A 19405-nucleotide genomic window follows, 5' to 3' on the forward strand; every position below is an offset into this window, starting at 1 on the left:
GAGCAAATTTTCAAGTTCTAGTCAGTGTTGTGATTGGTAATTTATGAAACTTTGGGACTGTCTGCGCTGATCTGCGTGTGGCGGGAGTAGTTAAGACTTAAGTCACTTAACGTGAGGACGACTACGAGGTGGGGCTGGAGCAAAAGGCACTGCGCCACCTAGTCTTTCTCGAAGACAACATTGATACGATCAATCAATCATTGTTGCATCAAACACTGCAGATCGACAGTTCGAAAAACATAGGGAGCGCAGTCGCTAACATACAATTTGATCGTAAATACCCGCTACACACACCAGTGGATCCATGATATACCGGGATTGTGAGTATCAAAGCAAGTGTAGCAGCTCTGGTAAGGAAAGCATCCTCAAGGTCTCGCGACCGTACCACGTACAAAGGTGCACTCCAGCTGAGCCGCTCGATAGTCTGGGACTTGCGGTAGACTCCTGCAACCAGAACCTTTAAGGTCGCATCGCAGGGGGACAATAGTGCGAGTCCGGAATGAGTTGAAAAAGTCAAGAGTGCGAGTGCCAAATTTACTACCATTGGTTGGTTTAGGGCCGGTTGTGATGATTTCAAAAATATGTACTATTACTGTATGTATCGAACAAACACAAGTATGGGTATATAACAAAATCGGCGTAGTAAATCAGTTTAAACAATAACAACCAGGAAGAAACATCCGAACAGTTCCAGTTGGATTGACTTCAAGTTCAAATCGAAGGACATAAAGTATACATGTGCGGCTTAGGCAAGGACACTGGCAATGGCCTCTATACAGTCGAGCGCCAGACCTTGCACGTCCATCATCTTGCTGCAAAGGGGGTAGACGCTAACGAGCAACATTAACTGACCATAAAAGGAGTAAAATAAGAAACTCACTAGTCAGCCGTCTTCGTATCTGAGCAGGACAAGCCCACTGGGCCAGTAACAGAGGTGTCCACGTTTACGGACTGGAGCAGCTTCGGAATGAGGCTGTTGTCTGACTCCAAGACCTCCTTGCAGTAGGTCAAGGTGTAGCCAGAGTCACATGACTCAGCACGACGCGACAGAGATGGTGGCTCGTTGGGAGACGAGGCTTTGGCAGCATTGGTTGCAAACGAATTCGATTCTTTGGGAGGTGAAGACTGGGTGAGCTCGGGTGTGTAGGGTAAGGAACGCATATGAACGCCTGGAATGTGACGTTCCCGCGGCAAATTACCTTTAATCACGACTACCTTGCCAACGTCTTTGACTGCAGATTGCATGCGAGATGTATCGGAGTTTTTGGGCGTTGTGTTGTTGGGTAGAGTCCGAGCGTACCAGGCAATGGACGCTGAACCACTGGGGGGCTTGAGTGTGGAGGCATCGGGTGTCTGCTCCGACTTGTCGTTGCCCTGACTCGGTGGCGAGGGTAATTCGACAGTGGAGAGATCAACCTTTGGGAGCTCATCTGTGACAAGAGACTCATCCTGAGGGAGACTGACAGCAGGAACGCTGAGAGTATCCTTAGGAACTGTGGGTGCCTTCTCCTTCTCTACATCAGCGATGCCGACGTATTTTGTGGATGATGTTTTGACGTCCGAGATTCCGGGGATGCTGGCGCTGGCGCCAAGAACGTGGACACTGTCTAGCGTACTAGGACCCTTAGGAATGGACCCGGTGGGAACAGCAACTGCAAAAGCAGCACTGATGATGATCAAAAGAGTGGACTTGTTGAACATGATAAACGAGTGTGGGTGGGTCGTGATATGGGGTAGTAAGAAAGACGAACGAAGTTCGACTGAGGTGTGTACCTAAGGTAGAGAGGTTTTATATGTTCGCACAAATTCGGTACGGTGGTTGTTGGTGACACAATCCTATAGAAAACAAGAACTGTGACCAGCGCGGCTTCCAAATCACGTATATCCGTAACTTGCTTGACCAATCGGTTATATATTGGGAGACGGTGGTTCAGCGTCAGATGGGCGTGACTTGAGCCTTAACTTTCGTGCAAACCACCCATCGAGGTGCTGTGAGGCGAAGGCCAGGGCCGGATTTTGCATCATATGGACGATGGCTGGCTTGGTCAAAGGCTCACACCAGTGAATAAGTACGTGATGTCTCAGAGCTGAGACGTAAAACACAGGATTCTAGCAATTCGAAGGTTGTCGAAATATCGAATCGAACAAAGAAGTATCAGCGTAACATGACGCACCTTGACCACACTGTCGCACGACCGCCGACAACGATGGGCCCTTTAGGAGAGTGCTGCAAAAGTCGACATGCAAACAGCGCAATTATACTTGAGCAACCTGAACCAATAAGTTAAGTTTTAAGCTTGGTGCTAGTACTAAGTCACGGTAGCGGAGAAGCCTATCATCGACAGCATTAAGTAATCCGGATCACAATTAATACCGTCAACAGATGCTAAGACATCCTACGCACATAGTAATCCAGCGTTCGTAAATGTACATGTCGTGAACAGTACGGAATATGAGTTCGAAGTTCATCAGTTGGCCAAATACGTTCGCCATCTGTGGAATCTCTCCACTTCTTCATCCTGAAAAGACAAATCATCGACAAATTATCGTGTTTCATGTTACCTATACCCAGCAGCAACATGAACTTTGTTGGGCCAAAGTAATGATTTTTTGCCCTAGTGTGTGTTGGTTGCTATCAGACGTGTGTATCATGTAAGACGTGCTGCGTACGGTGGACAACTATCAGACGTGCATGTGTCGTTATAGCCTTCAACCTATAGATGGAGTCTGACCTGCTGACATAATGGTGTCGCGTCTGGCTTGCGCGTCGATTAACCTGTTCTACTAACCCACCATGGACCACTTTCCAACTAACTGGGGTCGTCCAGTAAGTAGCGTGGACTGGAGCTAGAGTATAGCACTGAATTCGGATTTCACAGAGAAACGACGCATTTGATGCATATGCCACGTACCCCATTCACCAGCGACCATATAATGGTCCAAAGGATTCTTTCGCTGATGGCGTACAGCGAACGCAGTAAGTCTGTTCGATTATTGCTCTTCCTTTCTATCAATGAAACTCAACTTGATATGTAGACAGCCAATTGTAACTGGAACGAGCGTGCTAGCGATCAAATACAAGGATGGTGTCATGATGGCTGCTGACAACCTCGGTAAATCCACTTCGAAATCATCCCATTCATCAGTTCATGTGTTTTTAAACAGCATCATACGGGTCCCTCGCTCGATTCAAGGATGTGCAGCGTTTACACCAAGTCGGTAATTATACTGTCATCGGTGCGGGAGGCGATATGTCGGACTTCCAGTACATCCAGTATATCCTTGAGGAACTATCCATCGATGAGATATCAGCACAAGATGGACACGAACTCGGTCCTGTGGAGATCCATGAGTACATGTCGCAACTCATGTACGCGCGTCGGTCCAAGATGGATCCGCTCTGGAATTCTCTGCTTATTGGTGGTTTTAAGGACGGCAAGAGGTAGGATGTGCTACGTCTTTTTTCAAGCAGGATTCAATTATCATTCCAAGGTTTTTATCGTACGTTGACCTGTTGGGTACGACATATTCTGCCTCGACACTTGCTACTGGGTACGGCGCTTTCATTGCCCAACCACTGTTGCGTAAGGCCGTCGAAGGGAGGGAGGACGTCATTACTGAAGAAGAAGCACGAAAGATCCTAGAGGATAGCCTGCGCGTGCTATTCTACAGAGATGCCCGAAGTTTGAATAAGGTACATATTCACAGCAACCATCGTTCTCACCTAATTAACTGTCCTCTCCTTCAGTTCCAAATTGCTGCAATTTCTAGCACAGGCGTATCCATCAGTGATTCGATGCAACTCGAGACTGCATGGTCATTCGCAGAGAACATCAGGGGTTACGGGGCCCAGACACAGTAGCTTGTATCCGTCTATTCCTAAGTCTAATCCACTATCCTTCTAAATATATGCGACGTGTAAAGTCCTGCAGCGCCAACTGAGGTTGCGCTGTTGCCTCTCCTTTGTCGCAGAAACTGAATATTTGAAGGTTTTTCAACGGTCCTGTCACGTTGCCTGCCATCCTTGAAGCGACCGGTATGCACGCGCATTGCATAATATGACCTACTTCATGTCCAAAGATAAATCATTGCAATTCGCTTCTGAGGATAAGAAAAGGCGGCAGGGCGAGCTCGCGTCTGAATATGAGCGAATACGGAAGGAGGGCGACAGGAAATATGGACTTTATGATAGCCTATGGGGCATCGTTAGTGAAAACTCCACCATTGTTGAACACCTCTGTATCAATAGTATTACTGTCAAGTGTTCATACGGATTACGTGGTTGATCTGGGACGAGTGACGGGCTAAATAAGGGTGATTCGGACTCAGACCCGGGCAATGTGCTTTAATGGCTCCTTGTTTTTGTGTTGTTTAGCCATTAGACTGGGGCGGGAGATGTTCTTCAGTGAGATAAAGTATATCCTGTACGTGTCAATGACTGTTGGCCGAGGGTTCTAAAAGGGAAGTCAACAGAGTTGCGGACTTACGTGCGGACACACGACGTGGTCAACGCCCATTACCAATGATGAAATCAAAGTATTTCTATTGTTATGCTCGTACATATGCTACAAGTGGTTAGTGCTTATAGTATGGCGGTGGTGGATCCCCTCTATCACGGTTTTGATAAATTGGATCAAGCACTCTACGATCTGTAGGCGTGACATTCGATGCAGAGTAGTAATGTCGCAGGTAGTTCGATGTCGAGCGGGGTACGGTTGCGTGCTGTTGGTGGGAAGGGGATGCTATATTGTCACGAGGAATGTCCCCTGTCGAACGTGAAAGATGGAGTGTGCGTTTGTGCCTCTCTGTGCGAGAGCGAGGAGTGGATCGTTTGGCTTCTTGTGCAAGTGCAGAGCGCTGCAGTGAAAGCGGTGAAGTTGTAGGGGGGTGACTGTTATTAGCAGAGCGCATGGAAGAGATTGGCTGCTGCTGCTGCTGCTGGAAGATTCGCGAGGGCCCAGCTTGTGGAGATTGAGCAACATACGAGCTAGATGGGTTGCGTGGTGGTCGTGAAGGGGGATCTTCAGGAGAACGCAAAGACGTATTAGATGGCTGACGGGAAGCAGTTGGGACAGGCAACGGGCGTATATGAGTGCGCGAAGGGGAGGGTTTTGGACCGAGGGGCGAGTGTGTGGAAGATGCTTCCGTTGGAGATGTCATCCAATTATTATTATTCCGCCAGGAGATGTCGATGACGGACAAAGGGACCGAAACATTTACCCGCGGCACAGATGTATTAGTGTTTGGTGGAGGGTTGGTCTCAAATGGCCGAGGTCGCGCATCTTGACCTGCAATCAACCCTCGCCGCCTGCGTCGGAACGTTATCACAGCAAAGCACAGAGCAGCGATGATCACAGTTCCACCAACTGATGCGCACACAGCAATGATGGTCATATCTTGATGGTTTATCTTTACACTGCCATTCGATCGTGCGGCAAGAATGGACTGTCCGCCCCGATTCACAGCCTGACAAGATACTCCAGTAGTATCGATGACTTCTACAAATTCGGTCGTACGTCCATATAGACCAGACCTATGGAAAGAGCCAAAGATTAATATAAGTGTTCTAGCAGCATCCAATAAAGGTGGAGAAAACCACTCACGAATCACGCACTGCAGCTTTAGCAGGAACAAAACACAGGCTTACCCTCAGTCAACAGTCTCAGGTTGCCGAGGATTCCGACGCACCTATAGTAGGACCTCTTAGTGTGATACTGCTATTTATAAATGAAATCAGGGTAGCCTCTTGTGGCATAGCGAAGTGCCGCAGAGAGGAGGCTCCGGGAGATGCGAGAGTGATGGTGTATGGTGGAATTCCGCCTGAGATGGACATCTGCCAGGAGCCGCAAGGCTCGATACGGGTGACATTCGTTATAATCGTTGGGGAAACTGCAAATGTGGGGAGTGCGGGAAGACAGTCTGAGGATCCTGCTGCGAAGATGCCTTAGTATGTTTGTGTGGGCATTTGCAAGAAAAAGAGCTCACATGCAACCGTGAAGACTGTGGGGAGCACCCCTCCCGAGTTTCCAAAGGAGTCGACAAGGGCGAGGAGCAGTTGAGACCCTGTATAACGTTGCTCTGTAATTTATTCCAACACAGGGCCCGTTGCACGAACCTGCTGGGTGGTTCACCTGCCACAGACCATCTTCGTGGATTTGGGTAGTAGTCAGCGCCCCACCAGCTTCAAAGGCAAGAAGGGTGTGTGGAGAAGGTCCAATATCGTTATAGCCTCCAGACGACGAAGAAAGTGAAATGTGCAGGCTATCACAGACGGTCAGACTGTGTACTCGCTCAAATTTCTGATCGAAGGGATAAAAAACTAACATACAAGAAAGAACAACCACGACTTACGTTATTCATTAAATCCCAGGAGAAACTTCGGCTATGCTCCGCAAGGCCTAGGAGTGCATAGAAGAAAACACATATCGCTAGGCCTTGAGGAAACAACAAAACCATGACTTTTAGGAGATAACAAGCTCCAAGGACCTGCCTGAGAGGGCCTCCAGCTCCGGGTACCAATCAAGAGACGCCCGCGTCTTCCAATTAGAACTTTGGTAAGGAAAGGAAAGGAAACAGGAACGTGATGACCGGGAAGTTTCATAAGTATCTCGGTAATTGTCACGCGATAAATACTTGATCACCGAGACAAGCCAGCCTGGAGCGATGCTGTTGTAGCGCTCAGCACAGGTGACTAGAGAAGTGGCCTTGCACCGCCCCTCTGAGGCGATTGTAGGCAATAATTGAACGATTCTCATTGGGTAAGTAGCTGTAAGTAGATCATTAAGGCAGTATCACGGGTGAACAATTCTTAGAACAGGCATTTCTTTCGCAACACTCGGTTTAGATCGCAAGTACTGAGTACATAGCACAGCCCGGTGGGCAGTGCGCTGCGACAAACCCATGCGGATGACGGTAGTCATTCCTTACTACGCTGCGGTAGGCTGGAGCCTAGCAGCACTAGATATCGACGTACAGGCATAAACCGGAAGCACTGTGATGTTGATATCCCAAGTACTGTCCACGCAGCATCCAGACAGTTATTTTGCTTTGGCCTTGCGATCTACCAATGACTAAATATATTAAGCTGTACTCATGAGTAACACTGCTAAGCTACTGTGGCACTGACTGCCTGTACTATGTTTGATCTTTGTTTGGAACAAGGGCACCAAGATTGGTTAGATCAGGCAAGTAGTGAACGACGTAGCCCTGAAGAAAATCCAAGTATCTTGAGTAAGAACTAGGTGAGCCTAGAAGAGGAGTCCCATTATCATCCGCAATGAAACAGACGCCTGAACCACATCACAGTGCGAGGAAAAAAACGATCCTGTGATAAAAATTCCTACCTGGGCCCTGTGTATCTATTTCCAAGCTCTGCGAAAAAGGCGGTTGAGTATACGCGCCAGGATATGCATATATGTACTCATTATACTATTCATTCACAGCAACAACATATATGTTTCTGACGCCTTGGCTCTGAACTCATCGTAGTCTGTGATGTACTGCGGGACCTGGGAAGAACACAGGAACCTCAAGCTGTTATTGCAATAACATGAGGCTGGCACAAATTGACGTGGGACCACGTACAATGATATTCTTTTCAGAGGGATCGAGCGACGTGGATCGCTCAGGATCTTGTTTTGTACGGGCCTCTGAAGATCGGCTCGAAGAGTGCGTAGCTTGTGTGACGGTGATCGATACAGATGATTAGAGAAAGCCCAGGAGATGTTGGGACACTAGAGGTTGATACAATGATGTATACTTCCGCCAGCTTGCCCACTAGTCTCATAAGTACAAGGTTTTCTGCTCAGATTTGAAATCAAGGAACTTAGACTCGGTCATAAGAGTTCAAACAATTTCAATTGGGATTTCACGCTAATATTCATGGATGACTTGCGAGACAAGTAAGCAGTATGCTTTGAATGACTTACTCAGAGTAACTGCAAGTTTCGTATTCCGTGACTCGGATTGTCGTAAAACGTGACTAAATCCCCCAAGCGGACTCCGCTTGCCCTAAGTACGAGAGGCGTAGCTGGATTCAAGAGGTTGCAGCTTATCATGAGCTTGGATCTTGGGATCCACGCGTACGGGCAAAAACGGGACCATATCCTGGTAATCAGTTCTGAAGCTGATGCGCATGCCTTACTGCGTGCATCCATCGATCCAGATCGTAAGAACGTACTTACTTACACCCTTTGCATCAGAGCTCAGTGGGATTCGATTAGATGCCAACGCTCGCACTGGTCATATTAATCGTAGTTACCAGGTCAGGGCAACCAAAACGTGATGCTGCTTGAGGGCCAACGTGGAATGGCGGAGGAAAATAGGAGATATATAAACGCAGATGCCGGCACACGAAACTATACTTTGTATCGACGACCTGTTTTCGTAAAAAAGGTTTGGAGGATATACACCTGAAGGCTGAATATCATTCAGCTGTGGTTGAATTACACCTGAATTGCACTTACACAGCCATGCCCACAATGCCCATACTCTCCAGAACCATATACCAGAAGAGGCGGCTATATTGCTTGTGAGTGACCCAGTCATATAAACGTGAGGATATCCACCAACTTTTGTGTCGACCTCACCAAGGAAAACCCTCTGTTCTCTCGTGTATGGAAACTTTGAGAAGAAGGTCAGTACGCATGATGATAACTTGAGACAATAGTTGAACATACTATTTTTGAGTACGTTTGATATTCAAAAGCAGTGAGTTCAACCGAAATGTGCTCTCCTCCAGTGCACTAGTGTGATCCGCCACCTGTCCTGGCTTGGCAGGCGCTTCCCTGCGAGGCTCGCTCTCCACCATGATATCGAAGTCAACTAGCTTCACCGTGAGAGTCGACATATCATTCTCAAAACAGAACGAGTACTCTCCGACGGTGTTGGCAGTCAAGACGTAGTCGCCTTGCCTTTCGCTTTTACCGTCAAGTATGACCTTCTCATTAGGATCCTTAACGTCGAAGTCTATGTCGAACGATCCTCCAGATTGAACCTAGTTTGTGGGACATTGAGTATATGAGCCGGCACAACACCGCATAACACACTGCAAAGTAAAACTTCACGTGGGACGTTCAGTGTAACTCGACAAACACAACCATTCGTGCTCACCCCAATTTTTTCCCCTGCTTTGTCTGCATCAACATAGAAACATAAACGCTCATTTGCTGCAATGGCAGTAGTCAACGCCGAGCTTCTTGCTGAAGGAAGAAGTGATAGGAAGAGAAAACAGTTATACAGAAGAAGTAAGAGAATCATTGTTGGAAAGCATGAATTAGTTGCAGCCGCTCGCGTGCAGGGTAGTGACCCTTGCCGGTGTGCCGGTATCGAATTACGGACTCCGCGAACTCCGAGTATCGTACGTATTAGAAGACAAATTGGCAGCATCCTTTGACCTGTTTTTGACCTCCATTGAACATACATACTTATATCGCTTTGTCCTCCTCATCTATATTGATAAAGCTGTTGTAGCCTTCCACCTGGTGTGTACCATTATTATTGCGATAATTTGGCCTATTCAGTGGCTTGGTCAAAATGAATTCACCGACAAATACTCATACTTGAATTTGACTTGGATCTTTCAGAAATGTTATGCGAAATCGATGGGTCTCATTACTACGGTTCCCTCGAATTTCCCTCGAGTAATCCTACTACAAGTCCAGCGCGACTGCAATTCCAACGCGACAAATACGCACACGCTATGACTATATGCTCTGATGCTCCCCCGGTATCCATGTCAGTGCGACACTCAACCATGGGTTCTATCGCTCCCAGTTCAGGACAAGACATTTCTCTCCAATTGCCTCGAGCTGAAAATTTCCTTCGATCCATATCAATGCCATCTACTCCTTCACGCCGGTATACTATGTCTGCTTCTTCGCCAGCCTTTCAGCAACTGTCTCGTGTGTATGCTGCACCTTACACTGAATCCTGGGTAGAACAACAGTTATCCTCTTCGCCGAGTCCCCTTCCAAAGATCCCTCCTCTACCTGGCTGCGGCCTGTCACCGTCAACGCTTAATGCCGAAGGAACGCCATTCGATCGACATTTTAAGTTGTCACAATCATGGCACAATTCCGATCCAGATATGTCTCCTATAGCTAGAAGGATATCTGACGACAATATCACTACGTTTCTACCTGAAAGCGGACACCCATCCAATCAGTCTTCTGGAGGATCCTGTGTTCCCAGTACATGGTCGCTGATGGAGAAGCTTCCTTCGTTACATTCCTTCGGTCATCCTACCTTTTCTCCAGGTTTTGCTTCGAGTCCTGCCATGCATGTCAGCGAGCGGTCTTGGTCTCCTGTCTCCTGTCTCTCTGCACTCACACCCCTTCCGTCTCCCGAGCGCCCCCTTAGCGATAACGTTTCTGGTGGATTGTCTTCCGCTTCTTCACTATGCTCGCCCATTTTGGGACAGAACTCGAGTACTGCGCGACATTCAAGAGACAACCATGGGCTATATTCTACTTCTCGACGCTCGCTTCGTACTGCTAGCCGTGCGGTTCTCGTGCAGAGTTCTAAGCACCCTCTTCCGGCCGATCACGATGAGAAACGACTTTCATGCCGGACAAAACGCGCACGTACCTCCGGCGATCCCACTGCTGTCGACCTTACCTCTCAGATTCAGGAGCCTAAATATCTCGGCATACCATCACAGCGTCGCCTTCCCTCGGAGGTTTCTCGTCACCCCGATTTTCCTTTATTCTATCGGCGTTATCCTATAAGCTCGTTTCTGCAACTTGATACCGAGGAGTAAGTTATTTATTGCTTGTTACCTGGCGCTCACCATTTGCAGGGCTTCTCTTTTCAATCTCTTGAAACATCCTGGCGGTATCTGTAATCCTCCACGAGATCCACGAGATCTGTACACTCCCCGCTTTGTCAAAGGTATAGGTAGGTCCAAGATAGGACTATGTCCGATCTGTGTCGAAAGCCCTTTGCGCGGTGGACGGGGACAAAAAATATGGTTATCAACGAAATTCTCTGCGTTTAAGTGGTCACTTACTTTTCCCTCACAGCCTACGCAATCATGCTAACATTTTTTCCAGAGAATTTCAGTTTCTTATATGATTCCATTTGACTTTTTTTCAGCTATCATATGCAGTTTGCGCATGGTAAGGAACATTTGAATGATTCTTCACCCATTAATCTGTTTCTCGCATTGAAAGGAGTGTCAGCAACTACCGGACGTCCATTCTCACCTCCACTGTCATACAGGACAAGTAGTCGCCGCAACACGCTCAAACTTGAGCGATCGGAGATTCTTGAAGGAAAGTGTCATAAATGCAAGAAGTGGGTCCCCGTCGAAAGCATCAAAGATTGCGAGGTGAAGGTATGAAGTCAGTATGATATCTCGTGACATTTCTCATCATTGCCGTTAGGTCAAGGAACTGTTCTGGTAGGACACATGCGAGGCATAGCGAATGATAGATTCACTTCTGCTCTAGGTGGAAACATGCTGCAACCTGCCACCGAGGATCCCAGGTTCCAGGGGATGACGACTTCTATGAACACGACGATGTGCTTCGCCGCTTAGAAGGGCTGGGATTCTAAAAAGTATCACTATTCTCTTGTTCTGGAATATGGACTGGTGGACTTTTAACTGTGTATATTGCGATTGCCAGGTGGACATCATCATACACGCGTGCTGTATTATGTTGTGGCTTGTAGTTGCAGTACTGTTGCTGACAAGCTGATTTGAATGTATTTTTGGTCACTACCACCATGCGCGATGTGTGACTCGGATATCTTTTGGTTTGGTGGAACCGTGGACATTGAGTATTCTCATTCCGTCGTTCCTTGGGTTTAATGCTAAGAATCATCTTGTGTGATGTGGTTGGCTATCTGTGTAAAGAAACATCAAGTTTGTACAGTAGCCGAGGTACATTCATGGAGCAAATCACAAAAATGTTCACTTTACTTTTACGTTGATACCACTTGTTTGAAATGTGGGGATATTCATCAATTACTGGTCAATGTCCAGGGTGGTCCCAAAGCGCTGACATCTTCCAGAGAACAACTATGTGCTCACCAAAGCAAGTGACAATCAAAGTGTATGCTACTTGAAATTTTGACAGTATTTTCTTCAATGATCTAATAGTGGTATTGTAAACTGCAGTTGGGGATCCATGCAAAGATGTGTTCAGGTTTTCAGCAAGCAAACAACAATCAACCTATATTCGACTTCAAGTTGCCATTCAACCTTATGTAAGTGTGCAATGATCATATTATAGAATGCACTTCAAAATCCATGGGAAGAAACACTACATTGGCACGGCTACTGGAGCATGTCAATGAGCGAGCAACAGTCAAGTCATATTCCGCCTCGAATGTCTAGTCTCAGCTATACAATTTGTCCTTTTGATGACTATCTTACTAATCGGCACCAACATTGATGTATGACAGTGCATTATTGCGAAACTAAAAAAACACGGAGAAGTACAAAGCACATCCTCTACTTCATGGACTCAGCATGTGGAACATAAGGGGAGTGATCCATCTTTTGCACCTCGAACTGCAAGCATTCAATGACCAGAAGATAATGCACATGGTGTCACGCATATCACGATTCCATATTTATGTGCTTCAAAGGGAGAGATTTCATATGTGTGCTTTTGAGATCTCAGCTATATAGTTTGTTCACCCAACGACCATTTTACCATTTGGTGCCGACATCCATTTGTGATGGCTTATTATTATGAAACTAGGAAATACGGACAAGACAAAGCTCACCATATGTTCCATTGACTCAGGGAATAGAACACAAGGAGAGTAATTCATGATTCACATCTTGAATTGCAAGCCTTTAATGAGTGGCAGATAATGCATGCGGCATCATACATCACAGCGATTTCATATTTGTGGGCTCTAAAGGGTGATTCCATATGTATGTATTTGAAATCTTGGCGAGGTAGCTCCTCCATCCGACAGGGAACTTACTGTTTGGCCTCATACATTAGTGATGGCCCATTCACACCAGTCTCAAGAAGTTGTAGTTTAAAATCATTCACTTGAAAAAGATTCATTGCAGATGTAATATCCTTATCGCACAAAGCAAATTTTAAACATATGACATTAGGTCAAAATTATGAATATAAAGCTCAAGTACGTTTAAGTTCTAGGGCGAGTCAAAAGCAGCATTGTCGCGTGCTGCCCTTTGCCTTGCAAGGGCATTTACAGACATATTATCCTTCACTGCTTGGCTGAGGTCGTCATGATGACTCCTTCCAAAAACCTTCCTAAATGGCAAGTTCAATTAAGGCTTTCTGGGACAGTCAAAAATGCACCTAGTCCACCACTCCAGGAGCCTGTCTACCCAGTGCTGAGCTTCTCAACCAGGAGGCCTTTCAAAGAAGTCGACAACAGTCTGCCAAAATTGGACATAGTCAAAGTCTCCATCAACTGACTGCCAGGAAGTGATGGAAGAGAGCGCAAACCGGACCTGTCAGCTTGATTATTAGATACTTAGATACCAGCAATATGACCAATGGTATAAATTACTTGGCAAACTATGTATGCAATTGACTGAGGGGTAACTTTCACCATATTGATGATCTGCACTATGTGTTTCTTGACCTTAAGTCCATTGAAGGATTTCCTAGCGCATTGGTTATTTTGAATGATGTTAACCCCATCACCATCACCGTTGACGTCTTTAGCTGAGGAAGGCGACGTAAATACTGCTTTGTATGCCTGGAAAACAACTGAGATCAATACTGGACTATTGCTAGGCCACATACCTGAATAAGGATTTTCCCCTTGAATAGTCCCTCCTCCAGATCGTCAGGTTTCACAGTGTATTTTTCATAAACAAATGCTGGAAAGAAGAGGTCAGTTACAATGTAGCCATCTGCGTGATCTCGAATGCCCGCCTTTACACTGGTGATATGTGAGTGATTTTTCTCAATATTCTAAGTGCACCACTTACGTTGGATTGTTCCAATCAAGTTCCGAAGGACAAAGTAACCTACCGCATGCATCATTAGTAAACCCATGCGAATGTTTGTCATCTGGATCGACCAGAGGATCTGGCTTGAATTCACAGTTGACCCACTCAGAAACGAGAACCTTCAGTTTGGAGGTATCGTCCCCTCGAGCAGCATTGGCCCCTTGCTGAAGCTGAAAAATAGTTCAGTAAAAGCAAGATAATAATTAACATAATGAAAATTAACCATTTTTAACATTTGTGCATACTCTTCATACTCCATCTCCATGGCCTTCTCAAAAAACCACTGCATGGTATTTGTGAACGTCATGTAGCCTATCTGTAAGTGATTTTGACTACATAAAACAGTGAGTAATGCTCAGACACCCAGGAAAGGACTTACTCAGTGGTATTTTCTGCATCCTCTTCAACGTCATACCTCTGGTCATTTTCGGCAACTAGATCCTCAAGGCTATCAAACAGAGTAACAACATGTCTAATTGCTCTTCCTTGAGCCACGTAATAGTTAGTCTGCCTATACTACAGTGAGAAACCAAACTCAACTGCTAACGAGGGTCATACCTTTCTTTAGCGGTGTGCCAAGATTCAAGAGCCAATAGCTTCTCCTCCAGGTGCACAATTCTTCATTTTTGTCGAGCCTGTGCAGATATTACTGCCTGATTGTGGCTGGCCTCAGCCTGCCGCTCCTCGACGCTGCCTGAGCCCTCCAAAGCAGGAGGTTCATTGACGGGTGGCGCACTGTGCTCGTTGTCAGACATAGAGACAGGGAAAGATGGGAAAGATGGTTGAATGGGCAACTCAAAGGAGAGGGTGCGAGATGAGGGTTCTGAGAGCTAACCAGCCTGCATCTTATATGCTGGCCAGGGCCTGTAAGTGAGTACCAAATTCGGAGGATGCCAAAAATGTCAGTATAATATATGTTGCTTGAAAGTTACCCTATTTGGGGCATTAACATTAGCATCAGTGTGATAGCAAAGGGTGCTAAAATGCCGTAGGGACCAAAAAATATGGTGAATGATTTGTGAGCATAGGAATCTGCATGAGAATGCTTTGGAGCCTACGAGTTCCTCAATTCCTGTGCGCTCAAATATTTCTGTCGCAAAAAGCTTACTTGATACGGCTCCAACAACTCATGGAAGATTTGCACTGCTGCTGAAGCATGGCATATTTCAACTCGATGTCTGCCATGAGTGATACTAGCATGCTTGCGGGCTTCATCATTGGTTTTTGGAGGGTGTGCTAGTATTTCTGGGACATAGTCATGGTATGGCTCCAGTCCGAGTCTGTGAGGACATTCTCTCAACTATGCCAGGTTAGTTGGTGGTGACTTGCGCATGATATCATCAACAAGCAGCTACACCAATCCAAGGGAGTGATACTGTGATCTTAATCGGCCAGTTGTGAGCCCTATTAACTAATGGCATAGCGACAAACCTTTCAGTATTGTGGAGCGTTGATCCCTAGACTTTTTGATGCCAATGAAAGATAAGCTTGGTTGAAATAGAAATGAAGGTGAAGCAAACACGATAGACTTGGGTTCGCGTGAGTCAAAATCAAGTCAACTGCAAGTTGCATTGAACATACTGCCAGAGCACCATAACACTTGCCCTCATTGGAGTCCATCTTTATGTAGTCATACTATGGTTAGGGCTCTTTCAAATTCCCTCTCATTTCACTCACTGCAAAACCGACACTTGTCACTATCCAGGAATTTAAGTGCAAGTTACAAGACTTGCAAAGATACCGCACAGTAAAACTTTTATGCGGATATGGAGTGGATTCTCTGCCAGTGGAAGCAACCCTGAGTCATTACATCCATCATAATATTACATAAGCAGCACGTGCACTCCTGATATACAAAGTTTCATCCTTAAAAGCAGGATATATATCAGCTTGTAGTCTGAAATCATTCCAGACTTCATGTGTAACATTGTGTGCTACAGCTTTTTTCACAGTACACAGTGTAATCTGCTTTTATTATTCAAATAAATTATGTTTGTCAGGAAGCAACTGTATCAACCCAGCGGCGGACACGCATAGCATATGTACGTTATGCCAAAAAAATGACCTGTAAAAGGATTGTCAAGGATAAGACACTATGGTGAATTTGGAAGGTGCACCAAATCTTTGATTTCTGTAATTCAATTGAGACATCACACGAAGGTAAAAATACTCAGTAACTTACCATAGCCCTTGAACAGACACTTGGGATCAGATATGTCTTGTGTCTTTGATGACCAGAGGGTACAATCTGTCAAAATGTAAACGAAGGCCCCGGGCCAAACAGGTTTTCTGATCGTTGATGCAGATGCGGAACTCTGATTGAATGGTGCAGCTGCTGATGTTCCATTGATCACCTAGATGAAATAAGAAGCAGTTGTGAATTCGTGTAACAACCTTACCATGATAGTTATCCCAAAAGTCCGAGCAAGCTCCCGTAATTGGTGTATAATTGTTGTCATTATAGCATGCCCTTGGGAAGATACCATACTTAGTAGGGATGGCAATAGAAATGGGGTTGTGAAGTCAAGGACTAGCCTATCCATTGGATTGTTGGTCCAGAGCTCTGCAATATATAGCATAGCAATAAAGATTATCCAGATCATGGATGTAGCGCCGATATTTGAGCTTCCTCACTACACCAAGAACCACATCTAGAAGTGCATCATGCTCGAACACCATCCATTCACCAGTCTCTTCATCCTTCTTGAAGAGAAATTTGAGAGGCCTGGTTGTGTCGCCAATGAGGCTTTTGATTTTCTTTTGCTTCCACTTTGACTCCGATGTGTTCGACCAAATCAAGGGTCGAAGATCGTAGCCTCAATCAACAACACCAAATGCCAGCTCTTTACAGGCTGCCATCAAAAGTCTAAATGGTATGGAGAGATCCATGTACAATAATCCCACATTTTTTGCTGCCCAACATTGACCAAATTCTGTTAAATTTACAGCAATCAGTTCTCCAAATCTGATATTTGATTTACCTTCAATTTCTTTGTTTGTCAACCCGGCCGGGTCAGATCGAGTCTTTTTTGAGCAGTCTTGTACTGCATTTGCTAATGTGGCTTGAACAAAGCCCTCTCTTAATGAGGGCTTTATCATGGTACAATTGTTGACAGTGTCTCTGATAAGTTCCTTCTCTGTGGCGAGAATGAAGGCATCGTGTATTGGAAGATTAGATTGGTAATCCAGAGGCGGAAGGTCGATCTGCGGCTGCATAGGCTGAGTGGGGGTCAGATGAGAAGGTGTTGTGCTAGAAGGCACTGACTGCTTCACTATCATGAGTGCACAAGTTAGTTTATGAAGGAAGAGCACTTACTGAAGGGGTTTCAAATGATTTTTGTCACTGACCTGAGCATGCAACAAATTGCCATGGACCATCACATTTTAGAGTTTGGGAATGGGGATGTTTCAGCGCTGTGAGGGGTTGTGGTCATATATAATTTGGTGCTGCTGGTGGTAGCATAGTAACACCGTCCATAGATAGGAGTGGAGGAGGAAAATTGTGCCGATAATTGGCAAGTGCTGATGGCAGTGATGCCAAATCATTCAAATGGATGGGATTCTGAGATGGGACTATGAATGGTGGAAGCAAAGTTCCATTGTAATTGTCGACGGTTGTCGAAGGTGTGTGATCAGATGGGGCTGATGAAGGCCAATGATGGTTTTTGTTACAATAACATTTAGCCTTACTTATTTTTCTCTTTCTGTAACCTTAGCGCCAACTCTAGACTCATCCAGACTTGGCCATTCTCTTATCAAGCAGGCTGTCTGCACTTCTTTTCTTCTTGATTGTATCTTGACTACTATCATGCGCAGCATGATTGTTTCACCTATCTTTGCTATCTTGATAGGTTGTACTATATCCCTATCCTTGTTACCTTCCTTGACATGGCTGTGCCGCCTCTTGTTACCTATATAAACCCCATGTACAACAGTAGTATTCTTTAACTTAATCTACTGGGTTTTCCCCTTGAATCCTGTTCTATAAGGTCTCCACCCTTATAGTCTGATACTTGATATCTAAGACAGTCACTCACTATCTTAGCCTGAACCCTTGATAGGCAGAAGTGCTAAAACCACTCGCCGCTGAACCTAGATAGAAGCCATAGGGCTCGTCTGATAGGAACCCTTGAACCTGAACCCTCCTTGTACTAGGAGTTCAGAACACGCTGTCAAACAAGACTGGTCTATCTTTGACCTTTGACAGAAGAACTATCCCAGTCGTAACAAAAGATTAAGTTCCTCACCCAGTACCTGTTCCCCAACAGTACTCAGCAATCATTGATCCCATATCCATGAATATCCTTGCCACAGCATTCAGAAGTTTAACCAGACCAAGCGGAAGAATGTCTACCACATCAAAACTCACTGAAATCAAAATCGGAACACCACCGACTTATGATGGGAATGAGAACACTGCCAAGAGTTTCCTCCTGTTAAGGTCATACTCTCATATTAACAGATCCGATAAGGCTTCAGCCTCAGCTCGTACACTGTGCCCCTTTCCCAAGTTTTGCCCCTTATTTCAGAGAGGGAGATATAACACATCCAGAGGATCAGACGAGTACCATAATGATATCCAAAGGTCGTCCGGATAACGGAAGCATGCGTAAGACTAATCTGGACAGGTCCGGACTAGAAAACAACAGAGTATAGACTATCCGAAGATAGAGTCGGAGATGTAGACTTTATAGGATACAATCCTTAAGTCTTGGAATGCGACAAGAGCTTAACTAGGCTCAAGTCCGGAGGACAGAAAGAGAACAAACTAAGATGATATTCGAACTGAGGTATTACAGGGCATATACAAGGGTTTATATACTAGAAGACTATCCGAGGCTATGCACAAAGTATAAGCAAAGTTTATCACAAGTCAAACATGAGTCGGAAATTAGCACAGGTTAACGGATCATAAAGCATAGCCAGAAGTAAGGATAACTGAGATACCGGGAACAAGGAATACCAAATGAAGGGATAGGCTGTGATTAATGTTATATGAACAGAAAATGAATAGGAAGCTTATCGTATCTCGGAACGGAAGAGGATCTGTATATTGGATCAGATCGGATCTAGGGTCTGAGGTCCGGATGAGAAGTGTGGATATATGGGATATGACACCTCCTAGCAGTATCTGCTTATCTTGATATCAATAGTGAAATCTATGATACTGACAAGAAATGCATCATCTTCGCCACCTCATTCATGACACATATTACAGTGACATATTTCCATATTATACAGGTCACCCGACCTACATAATATCCCGTATAAGATGGGCCAGCGGACTATGGGCCGATGTTATGTATATCCCCAATGTTGACGGATGGGCCAGGAGGGATATTATTTCCGATGGAGACGGGTGGGCCCATCCATGCTGATATTATATATATTCTCGAAGATGTGGGTGGGCCCATCCATGCTGACATTATATATATTCTTGAAGATGTCGGGTGG

General features: G+C 45.5%; 7 protein-coding genes across 7 annotated transcripts; 2 read left to right on the forward strand and 5 right to left on the reverse strand.

The window, feature by feature from the left end:
• Positions 1-724: 724 nt before the first annotated feature.
• EDB93DRAFT_201816 (uncharacterized protein) lies at positions 725-2040 on the reverse strand. The gene is made up of 2 exons (XM_041455677.1): positions 881-2040; positions 725-830 (listed from the first exon to the last, which is right to left on the reverse strand). Exons 1-2 carry the CDS (start codon positions 1699-1701, stop codon positions 746-748), a joined length of 906 nt encoding a protein of 301 aa, XP_041301085.1. The 5' UTR covers positions 1702-2040; the 3' UTR covers positions 725-745.
• Positions 2041-2696: 656 nt separating this feature from the next.
• Positions 2697-3960, forward strand: EDB93DRAFT_201855 (proteasome endopeptidase complex beta subunit). The gene is made up of 6 exons (XM_041455678.1): positions 2697-2827; positions 2880-2977; positions 3037-3113; positions 3166-3442; positions 3493-3694; positions 3749-3960. Exons 1-6 carry the CDS (start codon positions 2795-2797, stop codon positions 3860-3862), a joined length of 801 nt encoding a protein of 266 aa, XP_041301086.1. The 5' UTR covers positions 2697-2794; the 3' UTR covers positions 3863-3960.
• A 1443-nt stretch (positions 3961-5403) lies between these two features.
• EDB93DRAFT_201940 (uncharacterized protein) lies at positions 5404-6758 on the reverse strand. The gene is made up of 5 exons (XM_041455679.1): positions 6352-6758; positions 6116-6299; positions 5986-6063; positions 5604-5931; positions 5404-5533 (listed from the first exon to the last, which is right to left on the reverse strand). Exons 1-4 carry the CDS (start codon positions 6454-6456, stop codon positions 5663-5665), a joined length of 636 nt encoding a protein of 211 aa, XP_041301087.1. The 5' UTR covers positions 6457-6758; the 3' UTR covers positions 5404-5533; positions 5604-5662.
• Positions 6759-8218: 1460 nt separating this feature from the next.
• On the reverse strand, positions 8219-9384 carry EDB93DRAFT_1186589 (emp24/gp25L/p24 family/GOLD-domain-containing protein). The gene is made up of 6 exons (XM_041450822.1): positions 9112-9384; positions 9048-9059; positions 8679-8995; positions 8572-8622; positions 8466-8519; positions 8219-8418 (listed from the first exon to the last, which is right to left on the reverse strand). The coding sequence occupies exons 1-6, from the start codon at positions 9256-9258 to the stop codon at positions 8358-8360; spliced, it is 642 nt and encodes a 213-aa protein (XP_041301088.1). The 5' UTR covers positions 9259-9384; the 3' UTR covers positions 8219-8357.
• A 21-nt stretch (positions 9385-9405) lies between these two features.
• EDB93DRAFT_201986 (uncharacterized protein) lies at positions 9406-11716 on the forward strand. The gene is made up of 6 exons (XM_041455680.1): positions 9406-10755; positions 10799-10996; positions 11095-11117; positions 11172-11335; positions 11385-11401; positions 11451-11716. Exons 1-6 carry the CDS (start codon positions 9587-9589, stop codon positions 11554-11556), a joined length of 1677 nt encoding a protein of 558 aa, XP_041301089.1. The 5' UTR covers positions 9406-9586; the 3' UTR covers positions 11557-11716.
• Positions 11717-13333: 1617 nt separating this feature from the next.
• Positions 13334-14706, reverse strand: EDB93DRAFT_1256962 (uncharacterized protein; the record flags this gene model as incomplete). Its single annotated transcript, XM_041454028.1, has 8 exons — positions 13334-13444; positions 13504-13695; positions 13743-13881; positions 13931-14121; positions 14175-14283; positions 14331-14462; positions 14510-14547; positions 14602-14706. 8 exons carry the CDS (start codon positions 14704-14706, stop codon positions 13334-13336), a joined length of 1017 nt encoding a protein of 338 aa, XP_041301090.1.
• A 1338-nt stretch (positions 14707-16044) lies between these two features.
• On the reverse strand, positions 16045-17230 carry EDB93DRAFT_1270149 (uncharacterized protein; the record flags this gene model as incomplete). Its single annotated transcript, XM_041454311.1, has 5 exons — positions 16045-16082; positions 16134-16305; positions 16351-16512; positions 16586-16767; positions 16933-17230. 5 exons carry the CDS (start codon positions 17228-17230, stop codon positions 16045-16047), a joined length of 852 nt encoding a protein of 283 aa, XP_041301091.1.
• Positions 17231-19405: the final 2175 nt, after the last annotated feature.

The sequence above is a fragment of the Suillus bovinus genome (genome assembly GCF_016758785.1).
Source record: "Suillus bovinus strain UH-Sbo-P2 chromosome Unknown EDB93scaffold_146, whole genome shotgun sequence".
NCBI classification, from domain to species: domain Eukaryota; kingdom Fungi; phylum Basidiomycota; class Agaricomycetes; order Boletales; family Suillaceae; genus Suillus; species Suillus bovinus.

Coding starts and splice junctions, on each gene's coding strand:
- EDB93DRAFT_1186589 (XM_041450822.1), bottom strand. CDS start 9,258: ATGATTCTCTTACTTCTTCTGTATAACTGTTTTCTCTTCCTATCACTT. Junction 8,623..8,678: donor ATCAAACGTACTCAAAAATA/GTATGTTCAACT, acceptor TTCTTCTCAAAG/TTTCCATACACGAGAGAACA. Junction 8,520..8,571: donor TTGGTGAGGTCGACACAAAA/GTTGGTGGATAT, acceptor CAAGCAATATAG/CCGCCTCTTCTGGTATATGG.
- EDB93DRAFT_201855 (XM_041455678.1), top strand. CDS start 2,795: ATGGACCACTTTCCAACTAACTGGGGTCGTCCA. Junction 2,828..2,879: donor CAACTAACTGGGGTCGTCCA/GTAAGTAGCGTG, acceptor CGGATTTCACAG/AGAAACGACGCATTTGATGC. Junction 3,695..3,748: donor ATGCCCGAAGTTTGAATAAG/GTACATATTCAC, acceptor CCTCTCCTTCAG/TTCCAAATTGCTGCAATTTC.
- EDB93DRAFT_201816 (XM_041455677.1), bottom strand. CDS start 1,701: ATGTTCAACAAGTCCACTCTTTTGATCATCATCAGTGCTGCTTTTGCA. Junction 831..880: donor GATACGAAGACGGCTGACTA/GTGAGTTTCTTA, acceptor GTTGCTCGTTAG/CGTCTACCCCCTTTGCAGCA.
- EDB93DRAFT_201986 (XM_041455680.1), top strand. CDS start 9,587: ATGTTATGCGAAATCGATGGGTCTCATTACTACGGTTCCCTCGAATTT. Junction 10,756..10,798: donor CTGCAACTTGATACCGAGGA/GTAAGTTATTTA, acceptor CACCATTTGCAG/GGCTTCTCTTTTCAATCTCT. Junction 10,997..11,094: donor ACGAAATTCTCTGCGTTTAA/GTGGTCACTTAC, acceptor ACTTTTTTTCAG/CTATCATATGCAGTTTGCGC.
- EDB93DRAFT_201940 (XM_041455679.1), bottom strand. CDS start 6,456: ATGGTTTTGTTGTTTCCTCAAGGCCTAGCGATATGTGTTTTCTTCTAT. Junction 6,300..6,351: donor CCTGGGATTTAATGAATAAC/GTAAGTCGTGGT, acceptor CCCTTCGATCAG/AAATTTGAGCGAGTACACAG. Junction 6,064..6,115: donor GCAGGTGAACCACCCAGCAG/GTTCGTGCAACG, acceptor AACGTTATACAG/GGTCTCAACTGCTCCTCGCC.